This window comes from Maylandia zebra, linkage group LG22 (genome assembly GCF_041146795.1).
Source record: "Maylandia zebra isolate NMK-2024a linkage group LG22, Mzebra_GT3a, whole genome shotgun sequence".
NCBI lineage: Eukaryota > Metazoa > Chordata > Actinopteri > Cichliformes > Cichlidae > Maylandia > Maylandia zebra.
Window position 1 is genome coordinate 5,050,752 of NC_135187.1, and position 14,921 is coordinate 5,065,672.

At 38.5% G+C, this 14,921-nt stretch overlaps 1 protein-coding gene across 1 annotated transcript; it reads left to right on the top strand.

Annotated features, from left to right (window-relative positions):
* Positions 1–7,847: 7,847 nt before the first annotated feature.
* LOC101478379 (recoverin) lies at positions 7,848–12,234 on the top strand. Its single transcript, XM_004569774.4, has 4 exons — positions 7,848–7,971; positions 8,915–9,473; positions 10,982–11,093; positions 11,407–12,234. The coding sequence occupies exons 2-4, from the start codon at positions 9,093–9,095 to the stop codon at positions 11,490–11,492; spliced, it is 579 nt and encodes a 192-aa protein (XP_004569831.1). The 5' UTR covers positions 7,848–7,971; positions 8,915–9,092; the 3' UTR covers positions 11,493–12,234.
* The last annotated feature ends 2,687 nt before the right edge of the window (positions 12,235–14,921 follow it).

Consider the following 14,921-nt stretch of genomic DNA (forward strand, 5'->3'; position numbering starts at 1 on the left):
TTTTAATGAACATGGTTAGAGTGGCACACAGCACTTTTTACATGCTAGTGGGAATAACAGAGCTTTTTTGAATGTATCTTTTTATACAGCTCTATTTTGGATCAACAAGTAGCTGACCAACAGACCAAACAATCCAATGACATGGATCAATTTTAGAAAGACAATAAAACAAGAGGTTTGGCTGAACTAAAGGGAATAGATGCTTTTACAATTATAAATAAACCAAAAAACTCGTATTTATTTTTTTTTATAATGCTGCTCAATTTATGTGATAGCTGTATGCTAACAGTCAACATTACATTTGCTTCACCCAGTCTAAAGTAACTGCACAAAGTCCTGCATTAGTCCCGCCTCCTCACTCGGTCCATATCCTCAGTCATTTGGCCGACTGTTCATCTGACCTCCCTTACCTCCTTCGACTAGTATCCACACTGACGCCATGATATCAATTAGGATGTCTAGATTAAATATTCTTTTTCTAAGAACAGATTCCCCAAGGTCAAGCCAAAGAGCTTTGATAAAACCTCTCAGCTATGTTCAGGTAACCCTAGATTTTCCATTCCCTTTATTAACTCTCAGACAGAGAGCAGACAGCTTTGCATTGCTGCCAAATCCTCCTTACGCTGCCTAACATCACCACATGCACCGCTCCTCTCAGGCTCTCCTTCTGTTGGTCCATCTTAATCCCCTCCTCCTTACAATCAAAGGATTCCCTTTCTTAGAACCCAATCTTGTAGGTTAAAGGTGAGACAGTGACAGGGAAAGGCTTGTCCCAAGAACCAAGGGACAAAAACAGCTAATCCAATAAATCCCGACGGGAATATCCTTGTTCTTAAAAAAGGCAAGCTGATTGAGAATGAGGTCAATAAAGCAAGAATTAAAAAGGGGGGTCTAAAATATGTGTTGGAAGGCCAGAAACCCAGAAGAATGAAAAATATAGTACTCACAGGTAATCGTTACCTTCTGTGAGAGAAGAATTGCAAAAGGGAACTAAACAGCTGCTGTAATTTCTCTAATAAAATAGAAATTAATCCAAAACAAAACAAGATCCAAATCAAAAATGTTTTCCTCCTTTAAATCAGTGGTTCGTGCATTATCAGGATACCAACAGAGCAAATTCCCCCCAAAATCAAAAACTAGTATAAAAGTGTAAAATTTAGCTGTCCCAGACTTAAATTCTTGTTCTGTGGTTGGAAAGTGTTTGTCTCTTTATGGAACTCATTACCCTGCCTGCCACCTTTGTGGAGCTTTGTTAGTTGGTATTCTTGTAAAATCATATAGCAGCAGGCATATTGGAAGATGACGATAAATGAGTGGTTAAAGTGGAAAAAAAGAAAGCTGATAAAGCATCAGTATGTTTAAAGGGAGAATGTGCTGAATACTTGAACGTCTTGACCAAAGTCATGGTGGGCTTCAAAAAGACAGCTGTGCATTAGTTATCTTGGCCATGAATGTTTTTAGGGTAAAGAAAATTATATTCTCCTCATTTACAAGTATCTTTGGGGTTTAAATGCTAATGTGCTTACTGATAATATTCCATTTTTAAAAGAGAGACAAAATCAATGAAAGCTATGCTAGTCTGAAAATTGGTTGTGCCCATTAGCAAGAAACAAATAAAAGGCCAGCATCTCCCAAAAGCCACTCTGATGTTTGGACTTAAGACAGTGATGAGTGGCCGGCGCTCCACACGCTTGTCCTAAACCTCGCTCATCATGTCAGCTTGTCTTGTTGATGACGGCCTGGTTTTGTATCATGTTGTCAAAGCGAATCACCAGTAACAACATATCAAATCTGAAGTGACATTGAGGCCTGAAAAAGTCAGATTCTCTGTCCTCCTCACAAGTGTAGTGATCAAATATGTCATAAAGAGTAACACTTAGAGTATATTGACCTGCCTTGGTCATGCCACACAGTGACTTGTGAGCAAGGCATCAAAAAAGCATTATACACCAAAGCTACAAGAAACACTCAGTGCAATTGAAACAATGTTGCAGCTGTTTGTGAGAACTGCCAACGCACGAGCTGTTCCTATGGAGGAGAGGATTGACTGGGCAAAGGTTCCGATAGTGGTTGGTGTGTGTGTGTGTGTGCACATGCATGCATTCTTCTGTGTGTCCGTATGTATGTATAAGTTGTCTCCCCCATTCGTTTCTAATGACTGGTCATTTTGGACTGGAAACACAAAGAGGGTACAAATGTTGAATAAAATACACTGTATGCAGACTAATACAATTTAATTTGTGTGCTGAAATCCTATTTGTAAACAAACTCATGGAATCTTAGGTCAGTCAAACTTTCAAATCGGTTGAATATAAGGGATAATATCACCAAGGTGTCATTTCTTGTTTTCACTTTCTAAAAAACTGTGAAATACTTATCTGTGGCATGCTAAAATATACTGAAACAGTAATACATTTTATAGAACTCGTAGTGATTTTAGCTTGCTAACTATAGCTAGCTAACATTAGCCTGCATTAGCTGTTTTTTTATTCCAGCACTATTCGAGTCAGACTAAATCTGAACAAGTTCAGAGGTTGGTTTTTTTTGTTGTTGTTGCTGCAGGAAGTTATTTATTCTTGAAAGCTGACATTGCATGTCTTCTTCATCCTCTCTGGCTCTGCCATGTGTCCAGTGGTAAAATCCAAATGATCCGTGGAGCTGTGGTTAATGATGCCAAGAGGAGGGCGGGATGATGAAGTTAGGCCTCAGCACGTCAGCACAGGATTTAAGATGTTTTACTTCTATAGAAGAGACATCAGCTGTTTGCCAAGGGAGAGCTTACGGTATGTGGCTCTAAATTTGTCCTGCATTAGAGAATCAGCACAGCTCCGCCTGACAGAAAAGCAGTGGGTGGAGAGGATTTCTGCAGGTAGCTACTTATGTCATCTTAATCAGGTAGAACAGACCCATCGCCATCAACAAGTCAACATCACAGTTGCTGTTGTTGTTGATGATGATTATATAACAGAGTTCACTTTTTGAGTTTAGACTATGAATCAGCTTGTACTCACTTAAAATAAGTCATTGTAGGACCTAAAACAGTCAGAGCTTTTTGGCTAAATAAATGAGTAAAAATATTAAAGTAATTAATAATTTGTATATAAAAAGTATGAAAGCAGCTCATTTCTAAAACTTCTCCATAACCATGGCAGAAATTCACCTCATGCTGCTTCATGAATACCATTTAAGCAGACCAGTGGGCATTAAAAGCCAACAAGGATGCTGTACAGTTAGTACGTTGTACACTTGGTATCCATATTTTCAGGGTTGCAGGGTTAATGTCTTTGTAAACCTAACGAAGTAGATGTGGTGCTAACACTAACCAGTAATTGAATTTCTGAGATAAGAATGCAATGCAGAAACACTGAATAGCGTAAAGGGCCCTTTCTATACCAGTGCGACCTATGATACAGTGAACACAATTCTTTATGAAGTCTTAGTCTCACACACTCAGAGACCCATCGGGGTTCCAGTGGTTGGGTAGTGATTGCTGGCTGTCGCTAGGTGAAACTGGTTGCAAAGAGCGTGCTCTACCGAATAGCTCTATGTGATTCCTTAATATACTTGTATATTGCCTCAAAGACACCAGCTTGTCTGCAAACACTTGCCAAATACTCACCGAGTGGTAGTCAAAGTTGAAAAAGTGTGACAAAAACTGAAAATGAGAATATGAGAATATTCACATTCAACATGTTTCAAAAGTGCACCTTTTACTTTGAAGGTGAACATTTCCACCTTTCAGGTTTCACTACCTCAGTTTGTCTGGTTTTTTGCAGAGAAGTTGGAATCTTCCATACAAAGTATGGGCAGCCTAGGTGATTCATGAGCAATTAAAGCAAACGCAAAACAAGGTTTTGGTGTAGTACAGCACAATATACTGCTTTGCAACCAGTTCCACCCACCAACTGCCATGCATCTCCAGCAACCGTTCCAACAAATTGAAGAATACACATTTTTCCTTACTAGTAACTGCTTGCAGATGGTTGTTGACAGTCTTTAGGCCTCTGTAACTGGGGTCTAGCATTAGCATGGTAGCTTGGACGTTAGCACTGTCACCATTCATCATTATGAGCCAAGGTAGGAAGTGAGATGGAGTGTTTGAATGCACTGAAAGACAGAATGCATTCCCTGTGCCCTCCTAGTTTGTTTCAGAGATTGAGTTTATAAAATGATGTAACTGTAAATGATGTGACTTTTGTAATTCTTATCACTTATGCACGACTGTGTGGGCAGTACAAATATTAGACAAGATAAAAGAAAAATCTAGACGCACGAAATTAAAAGTGTGGAGTGTCACACAGGTTGTGACCTTCCAGTGGGGTTCAGACAGTTGCTTTCCCATCATGCTTTTCTGTATTGATAGAAACTTTGGTTGGTTCAGTGCACTCTGTTGATGGGTTTCTGTGTAGACTGGTTGACAGTGGAGCAGATGGTGGATCAGTCAACACTCACTTTAAGTGTATTTAAATCCCCCGCTGAATGCAGCAGATATATCCTCCACCTGCTGCCTGCCAACTGGATTTAAACTGCTAAACCTTGGCCCGCCTAAAGGTCCAAGGTAGATTTGGAAACAGCTTCCTTTAACTTTGTCACTTCACTTGATCGGGTTTATTTTTACAGCAGACAAACCCTGCAGTGCGCTTGCAATGCTTCAGTGCCTAGATCAGTCAGCTGACTTGATTTGCTCTGTAGGCTGAAGATAGAAACAAGCCTTTCCTGTTACTTTTAAGGAATAATATTTTACAGCAGTGGTAATAATTAAGCTTTTATATAGACAATGATAATTCAAAATTAAATTAAATAGGATTACTAAAACATAAATTGAATTACTTCAGCAGCTTGATTAATAATAAAGGATAAAAATCTCACACCAGAATAACAGAGGCTTTGTTTTTTTTTGCATACTTAAAACATATATGTTCATTTTTGCCATTGCTTTGTGAGATGATGCTAAGTTTCAGAGGCTGTGTTATTATTCTATTAGTTCACAAATTGTTTTGACTCTTTCTATACAAAGACTGTATATAAAGAAGGGGTATAACCACTGCGATACCTCCTACTACCTGAACTGCGCATTTTGTAGCCTCAGTTTAAGAGTTTGGATTCTTTTGGGAGCCACAAAAGTATTTGTCAGATTTAAACGGACGGAAGGCAGTACGAATCTACTGGACTTTACGTTGGCTAATTCAAGTCACTGAACTTCTTTCACTGAAGGCCTAAACATCATACACCAGGGCGAGAAACTCAGTTCTGTAACTATAATTTGGTGAGCCTAAAAAACTGCTTGTGCCAGCTTTGAGGGCCCCGAAAAGCGCTATATAAATGCAATCCATTATTATCATTATTATTATTACTCCTGTCAGTTAAAAATCCCCACATAGGTAAGGCATAAAAACTGTCCTCTCTGTACAGTTGTGATAATAAGGAAATTATCTCTACTGACCAAATCCATTTTTGTACCTGGTTGTTCATTTTTCACTTGTGCAGCCAGCCTCAAGTGAAGCTGACTTCATATATGAGCTGCTACATGATCAAAGTAACCACAGCCAAAATTAGTGAAGCTAAATTATAATTACCTTGGTTTTATTTGTCTCTCTCTCTGAATACCCAAACTAAAGAAACTCTAATGATATAATCTAGAACAGGATTTTAAAGAAAATCTTTCTGAAAATAACAGATGACATAAACTGATTGGTCATCGTACACAGGAATGTTGGATAGCATTGATGTTACAATGCGGACGATCTGCAACATCTGGAAACCCTGTGCATTCTTGTGGATGTTACTTTGATAGCTCCCACTAAATAGACCATGAGTGCTCACTGCCAGTTGGAAAAACCTGCTCAGGAGTGTCTCAAACAAAATGGCAAACCCAAAACATTTACCCATTTACTACATATGAGCGGGTGGAGGGAGGTTTGGAGTCTTCTCTCACCCCCATTCTCTGCTGAAGCGGGGGGGGGCTAGGAGGAGGAGTTGGCCGTCCGACTGTGGTCTGGAGTGTGGGGCCTCCCTGCTGCTGCGGAGTCGGGGCGGTCTGCCTCCCCCCACCGCAGGGAAAAGGGTAACACCACCTGGGTCTGGGTGCAGTTCCCCCCTCCAGGGGCAAGGGTACCTAGACCCGGGGCTTAGAGTAGGCTTGGGGAGTGTGATCGTGTGTACAGCGTCTCTTTATGTCTGTCTCCACGTTGGTTGAGTGTGGAGTAAGTGCATATGAGAGCATGAGGGTGGGAATGGATGTTTGTATCTGTGTGTGCCTGTATGTCTGTGTCTATATGTCAGGTTGGGTGTCAGGCGCCACCTCTCTGGGGACATCTCAGGCCCTCCAAGGTATGGGGGCCTATCTCCCCCCACCACTTCCCCTGCCAGTGGCAGACGCCCTCAGACATCGGTGCGTTGGTGGTTCTTTGTGTCCGGGGATGGGCGTCCAGGTACACACCGGCTCACTCCTTGGCGGCCGCTTATCGGGGCCTGGAGCCTGGGGCTCTCTCTGGCCACTTTGGGGGTGGGGTGCCCTCGGCCTCTCGGCCTGGGGCTCGGTCACTCAGGCACAGCTGGCTGCCGGCGGAGCTCCCGGGCGCGTCACTGCAACCCCCCCTGGCTTCTGCTCCGCGGCTGCTGAGTGAGCCCTCATCTGGGACTCTCCTCAGCTCTTTCTGGGACAGTGGCGCGGCTGCCCCTCTGTTGGTCTTCCTTGGTCTCTTGTGTTCTGGGGGCCTCTGGATGTCTGGAGTTTTGATCTCCTCCATACCTGCTTCATGCCCTGGAGGACGGGGCTGTGGCCCCCCCCACACCCTCTAGCAGATCATTACATGTAGGAACCTTTTAAAAACCAAAAAACCAGCGCGTCCATGCTCACAGGTGTACACACGGGTGATCACACCCACAAACTACACCCTTTTTGGCTCCTACCTTAAAGCACACTGTGCGCTGTCGATCTTACGTGCTGCACAATAATGTTTAACATTTAGTATTTACTGTCATATTCCCATATATCATCGTGATGTTGTTTATTCTATTGCTCTCGTTTTCTTCTGCTTGTTTTCTTTTTTTCTCAACAGGTGATCCAGGAAAAGAAAAAGAGGGGGGGGGGGGGGGAGACAAAGGTGATGAAGCAGATTTTCATTGTCTTCTCTCTCTCTTTTCTCCTTTTTCTTTCCCTCTCCTTCTGTTAACTTTCTTCTGAACTTTTCTTCTTGTTTTTCTTTCCCGTCCCCAAGTCCAGTCTGGCCTGATTACAATAACTTAGAATAAAAATAACTAATAAAGATCAAATAAACTATCACAATCAAGTGGACCAGTATAGCAAAAGGCCCACTTGGGAAAGTAAATCTGTTGGGCAAATTTTCTTGGCCTTCAGACAATAATTCTGATTGCTACAGTGCCAGACAGGACACAAAACCCCCCCCAAAAAACAAAAAAACAGAGTATTTACTGCCATAGTCAGACTGCCAGACTGTCCTGTTGCAAGCGTCAGGTGGAGCTATTTTAATGTGGCTTCTCATTGTAAATGTCCTTACAGGCTCTGTTTTCATGTCACAATGACAATGACAGACTGACCAGATCTCCGACAAAGTGCAAAATATTCAGAAAAATGGCACAAAATGACAACCTGATCATAGTATAACTATATGTGTGTCAAACCAAAGAAATGAGAATATATCAATAGTGGTTTGAGCCTTTTGTTCAGTCTTGATAATGAACAAAAATACTCTTCCTGAGTATAAGTAGTAGTGAAAGTTATTTGTGAGAAACATCATAAAAAGTTCTTATGAGTGATGCCACCTCTTGACTATGTACATATACATAAAAAGGAAGCAGCAGCTCAGGGGCTCACACGGGTGCTGATGTGGCTCCGCCTCAGGGTGATCCAGATTAATTGACTCTACCCATCAGGTGGAGGTTGATTTCCTCAGCTACTCACAGACAGAGCATCACTGTTTGCCCTGGACTCCCCAGCTGATCACACAGGTAGGAGACAGAAAGAGCTGAGCAACACTTGCAAGATAAATTCTGATTATAAGGAGTGTGGAAACACTAAGGATACTGTTAGACTTATTACTTTATGGCATCTTAATCAGGTGTTGTTCAACTCAATTTAATGAGCAATGAATTTTTATTTCTTAATGGTTAAATTCAAGTTTTTTGACTTGAAACTGAAACTTTTCTTTGTTTTAGTTTCTCTGTTTTACAGCTCACAAGAAACATTTATCCAAAACTGAATTTTTGAAAATATAATTAAGAGAAATTTGGTCCTATTCACTTATGTTTCTCACAGACGAATTCATTCATTTTATTAAAATAATCACTTGCACAATTTTTTGGGTATTTTATAATTTGCAAGGAAACAACATTTTTGTTTTCATGTAATGATGTTGGATCTAGATATTATATCAAACAAGGGTCTTCCAGTTGTACAAATGTTCACTACAAGCTTAGCTGCAGGCTGACTTTTGAAGACCCTTACCAGTGTGTAAATTTAAAGCTATTGATTGACTGTCACTTATAGATGCAATCACTCATGTGAAGATACATTTATGGTTCGGCCATTTCAGTTTTTGTTCAACATTGGTAATGAAAATGTAAACTTTGGAAAGCACAGCATTTTTCCCCATGAAGTAATAGATAGATAAGACTCCTAAGTATGGATGAAGCTCATTATAGAAACTTACCGGGACTAAATAACTCTGAGTACAAGGTGCCCTCAGGGGCCAAGATCATGTCTATTTGAGTCCTCAGTTGCAACCTGGCTTGGTGCTTATTTTAAGAGATCAACAGGGTAGAGACTTGCACACTTCGATGTCGATAAGCAAGGACTTTACTTTTGACCTGAAATGAACCTTGTCACCTATTGCTGGAAGTACAGATGGTTGAGTGGCTTAAAGAGCTTACCATACGACTGTTCTTTTCACAGCTTTTGCGTTGGTGGGCTGAATAGCAGGCGAAGACAGGATCAAGAGGGCTGTTACCCCTTTAACAAAGCAGAGGAGGTAACTTCTTAGGTTAAAGTTGGGTTATAATTGCCCTAGAAGAGCCAGGGGCCACATATTCACTCTCAAATAAAGCTCTAAAACATCACTAAAACACCAGCAATGGGAAATAGCAAGAGCGGAGCTGTGTCCAAAGAGATCCTGGAGGATCTGAAGCTCAACACCAAGTTCTCAGAGACTGAAATTGTCCAGTGGTATGAAAACTTCAAGAAGCAGTGTCCAAATGGCCGCATCACAAAAGAGGAGTTTCAGACAATCTACACCAAGTTCTTTCCAGAAAGTGATGCCAATACATATGCTCAACACGTCTTCCGCTCCTTTGACACAAATGACGATGGCACTCTGGACTTCAAGGAGTACATCATTGCCCTCCACATGACATCAACAGGAAAGACCACCAGGAAACTCGAATGGGCCTTCTCGCTGTTTGATGTGGACAAGAATGGATACATCACCAAGTCAGAGGTCTCGGAAATCTGCACGGTGAGTGAAAGGGTGGTGATGAAGTGCTAAATCACTGCTTTTCCTTTAGCTTTGGCTTCTAGATGTTTGCACACTGTTTACAGAAACAGGTGGATTCACAAGAACAAAGTTAGACAAACGTATTATCTGCATAGAAGATCATGTTAGACTGTCTTGAACTACATGTGCAACCTGTAAAATAGCAAAACAGGCCACTATAGTTGAAATTAAGACTCCAAATATGCTTGAATTCTGAGCCTAAATATGGGTTTACATTTTCATTTTCTTATATATGATCATAAATAAAAAATAATTTATTAATGCTGATAAATAGATTGCATTTAACTTAATCCTAAAGAAATAGACATAATCTTGCAAAGTTTTACACAAATGTTGAAATGTCTATAGGTAAAATCCTTGGTCATGTCCTTGGTAACAGGTAATGTCCTTGATGTAAATATGTAAAAATTGTGTATGTTTCTGTCCTGTGTCTTGTGTACTGTTTGTTTGTATATGTGTCTTTCTTGCTGCTGTTACACCCAAATTTAACTTTGTGGGACAATTAAAGGATTATTCTATTCTAATATGTCACAACGTAGCCTCGGTTTTCCACATATTCGTTTTTTTACTCTTAGTAAGTGAAATGTTCTAATTTTAATACATTTCAAAGAAGCATGACAGTATGTTAGCTATTAAACTTTGAATAGCAAATGAAGTATAACGGAAACAAATGTGTGATGGGCACACAGGATTATTTAAGACAGTGTTTGAGCTTGTTTGATGTCATAAAACCTTGCAAAAATAAAGCACATTGAGGCAATATTTGATATGATCTGGAGCTATAAATGTACAAATAATATAATAATACAAAGTAAAATTTAACCGAAATAATTTGAATGGAATTGAAAATTAATCAGTTTTATCTACCGGCCACTCGAATTAATTTTTAGAGAGAAAACTGCAAACCTTCATCAATAAGCACCATCATTATTTGTTGACAGTATGCAGACAAATATAAAAAGGCACTTAGAATTATATAAAGCCAGTGCCTTCTCACTTTAGTTTTTTGTGCCCACAGTAGTGCATCCTCCCTGATATGTAACAAAATTATTCGGTTTACATTTGGAAAAATAAATTTTTTTCATATATTCTTAAGACAGGCAGCTGAAGAGTATTACTGTGCTGTGTAGTGTTAATGTATCTTTATATTGCTTGGAAACCTTATTAGAACAGCCACATTTCATTCTTAAAGATTAGTATTCATATATTCACTAAATAAAGCCAGAGAGACCAAAAGAGCTGGTTGGTTAATCTGTAGAATCACAGCAGTTTGTTGCTGTTTTTGTTTGCGAGGCAGCTCATCAGCTCATAGATGTGACAAAGCGGTTCAGATTAAAGGAGGATTTGGGGGCAATGGCTCCATTTCCCTCTGCAGCCACAAAAATAGATTTTACTGTATACAGCTGTAGCTCACACAAGTGAAATCTTTTCTCACTTTTCACCAAATTTTGTTATTTTTCCCTTGACAGGCAATTTTTAAGCTGATTCCCAAAGAAGAGATTGAAAAGTTGCCTGAAGATGAAAACACAGCTCAGAAGAGGGCAGATAAACTCTGGAATTATTTTGACAAGGGTGACAACGGTAAGAAATAGTGAAGACGTATATGGACATTGAATATGGACAGATAAGTAGATCACACTTGCAATAGTGAAAACACTGGTTTAGAAGTAAATCCCTGAGGAATGTGACAAATCTGGTAGTCATAGGTTAGGCTACTGGATTGTAATACTATCAAAGTAAATGACATTCCTCAATTACACAGTTTGTATTTGCAATGCCTTTTAAGTGTATCTATGTTTAATGTCCATCTTTGAAGACTTCCTTTCAGTTTTTGATATTACTCCAAATAAACAAAACTAATAAACTATAAGAAACTTTTTTTTTCTCTTTGCAGACCGAATTGCAGAAGGAGAGTTCATCCAGGGAATTTTGGACAATGACGATGCTCTTCGCTTGATTCAATACTCACCTTTAAAGTAGCTGTTCAGACATTTTCACTGTATATTTCTCTAGTTCTGTCACTGTCTTTTTTTGTCCACTTCACCTGACAGCAATTTCACAAAACATGAACACATTGTAGGTGTGATGATAATGACCAGATGGTCTAATTTAAACAATGACACAGAACCTCTTCAATGGTTTTATAACATTTATTGTATACCCATATGTGCTGTCTAAGTTATTTACAGCACATAAATGTTGAGGAAAAAAATGGGACAAACTGTAAGCATTTCAAATTTCAAAGTATCACCGGTATGTGTCTACCATACAGACAACATCCCCTCTTAAACCTGTGAACAAAGTTTTACAGCATGTAAATAAAATGTCCATCTTCTGATCACTTCTTCCACATTTAGAAAGTAAGTATTTAATTTGAATTTCTTAAGAAGATGAAAGCTACAAAGTGTCATTCAGAGTAGCCAAAATTATTACTATCACAAGTTATGTTCTACCTCCTTTTCTAACCCAAACCAACATATAGCCCACGGTGTAACTACAGTAAATGCAGGAGGTTTCCATTATCCTGGTCTAATTTCATGTCTTTTACATTCTTTATTGTATCCATATGTCACAGTCTTAAATGTTCAATGTCCTAGTTAAGTGTTGAATATGGAGAATAGACTTGTTATTGTGAGACAACATGTGAAATCAAGTCTTGATCCTGTACAATACACTGAATAAAACATGTTGGAATTGTAATAAAATGTTATTATCAAAAGTCTTTATGTCGATGTAAATCTAATTTAAAAACTGTTATTTCCTCTTAAAATTAAGAAATTAACAAAATAACAAAAACATTGTTAACTGGAAAATGGCTTCTGTAACATTTAAAAAAAAAATAAAAAATTTAGTACACAAACATGCAGATTTTGATTGACTGATGCATGCCACCTAATTGAAGTTTATATTTTTTTGTTCAAGTCTGCATTTTGTTCCTTTTTGCCACATCATAACAAATTTACTCTCTGAAAAGGATTTGGCTTTCCGGTATAGTTCAAGTCATAGTGATGTAACTCCACTGTTGATGATCCACAGCTAAGTATGCAGTACTTGCACAAAATGTCAAGACAAAGTTAATAAAGCAACCATGACAATATTGCCATTTTTTCTTTATTAGAGCGTGCTCGAAATGAAGAAGTGAAGAAAAAATGTCAATCTGTAGTTGCTGAAGTATTCCACTGCTATTTACACAGCTGCACAGTTTTTGTGTCACAAACAGCAAATGTGCTGAAGTAAGTGACAACTAAATTTCTTGTTAATGACTGTGTCTCTTTATTATTACATCCTTTCCCATTTATCTTCTCCCATATATATTATTTGATGACTTAAAACTTAATAATGCATTATCTGTAACTGTGCTATCAAAAAAAGAACTACATTTGAAAAATAAAAAACCCTAAAAAGCAAACGAAAAAAAACAAAACTATTTATAGTACAATCCTTGTATCCCGCTGTGAATAATTCAGATTTAACGAATCCTTGGTGTTCTCACTATGGTCTGTAGATAATCCAAAGAAACAAGTATTACTGTGTGGATTTTTAAATACCTCGGCATCAAAGTCTCCGCTTTTATGTTGCTGCAGTAGCAGAAATTTGTCACCAAACCAAACTGATCGGAAAATCACCATGATCATATTTTATCTACAAATAAGAGCCAAATCCTTCATGCATGCATCTCCAGATGCCCTGTTTAACAGTGGACACTTTCTTAAATTACACAAGACACAGAAGTGTCTGCATAAAAGATTAATGTTGTTTCATAAGAAAAAAGACCTACTTTCTTGTTCTAGTTTCTTAGAGACATCTGCCTTACTTTTTTTATTCACTTCAAGTCACAGAAGAATAAATTTACTTCAGATGCTTCCTTCAAAAACATGTTTGGTGTCTGGGAACCTTCAGGTGTTCCCAAAATGTTCAAAATGAAACGTGACACAGGTCTGTTTATGCAAATTTATACAAATTTTAAAAAGCCTCTAATTTGTATATGTTGTTGGTTGTGGAACTGTTGCATAATTCAACTGTTTATATACATTTTAATTACTCTCCACATACTGCTCAGAGACCTTACAGTTGACTTTTATCTGTTTCTGTCCCCGCATGATGTCAAGCTCTCTCTCTCTCTCTCTCTCTCTCTCTCTCTCGTTCTCATTCCCCTGATTGCAGAGATTACTGACATAATCTTCTGTCCAGCATTTGAAAGCATCTGTCTGAACATCCAAATCTCTCTGTGAATGTAATTGTTGATCCTTCTTTTTTCTTTCTTTCCTCGATCTACTGTATCTGTGTCTGAGGGACCCAAATGAACCATTAACAGGTATTGGTTCTGCAGATATTTGATTCTATTCAGCGAGTTAAAACTTGGATTTTTAGATGGTTCTGAGTGGAAGGTAAAGTGATCACCAAAGTAATTAATGTTTTATAAATGTTGCCAGTTGTTTATTTAAATATTTAATACAATATATGAAGGTAGATCTCATAATAGCAAGAAGAAAAAAAGTCACAATAATTCCAAAGTGAGTAGAAATCATCCGAAATTATTTCAAGGTCAAGGTCAATATATGTAACATGTCAAAGCCAAGCTAAAGACCAAAAAATTAAAAATCGTAACTTCTTGTTTAAATGTAAAAGCAGATGTATTTTTTGCCTTTATTTATTTTCTGTGTATTTTAACTTAAAGAGGTCAGCGAGTGTTGGTTCTTTAATTTATTGTAGTGATGTAGTTACATTGCAAAAAGATAAATACGCTTGCAGCATCTTCATAAATGATAAAAACTGATAAAAAACTCTGATGTCAACACTAAGTTTACAAGACAGCATTGATCACAGTATACCCCGTTATTGCCACAGGCTAAAGACGAGCCACGTCATACCCAAATATTTCAGACAAAATAGTGGGTTGATTATTTCCAGTTTATTCTTCAGAAATGTAAATAAACTACATTTTTCTGACAGTTTTGAGAAATATCTGCAGGTTTAGATGACAAACACTCGAAATTCTGGTTCTTCTTGATTTCATCGATGCAAATATACATTACCTTGGAGCTGTAGCTCTAGCATGAATGAAGCCAATGTGGAAATACCAAAAACCTGCGGTTCGGGTGTCCCAGTGGACCCGCGCATACTGCTGGATGCAGAAGGGCATCTATAGAGTCTGGCCTCTTCCTGACAAGTCTCTTCCTGAAAAGGTTTTTACAGAGGTTGACTCTATAAATTTCTAAAGTAGAAATAACGCACTGGTACATCATGTTCAGAAAGTTTAGAAAGTCTATTTGTTTGAATGCAAATCTATGTGGGTGCACATAGCACCGAATGGTACAGTTAAGTTAGGTTTGAAAGCCTAAACCCTTAACTTGAATGAACTTGAAAAAGAAAATAAATTCTTGTCTTGAAGAACTTTAGTATCATTGA

What these genes read in the sequence shown, in the direction of transcription:
- LOC101478379 (XM_004569774.4), top strand. Translation starts at nt 9,093, where the DNA reads ATGGGAAATAGCAAGAGCGGAGCTGTGTCCAAAGAGATCCTGGAGGAT. An exon ending in AGGTCTCGGAAATCTGCACG is followed by an intron (nt 9,474 to 10,981) that starts GTGAGTGAAAGG and finishes TTCCCTTGACAG; the next exon opens with GCAATTTTTAAGCTGATTCC. An exon ending in TTTTGACAAGGGTGACAACG is followed by an intron (nt 11,094 to 11,406) that starts GTAAGAAATAGT and finishes TTCTCTTTGCAG; the next exon opens with ACCGAATTGCAGAAGGAGAG.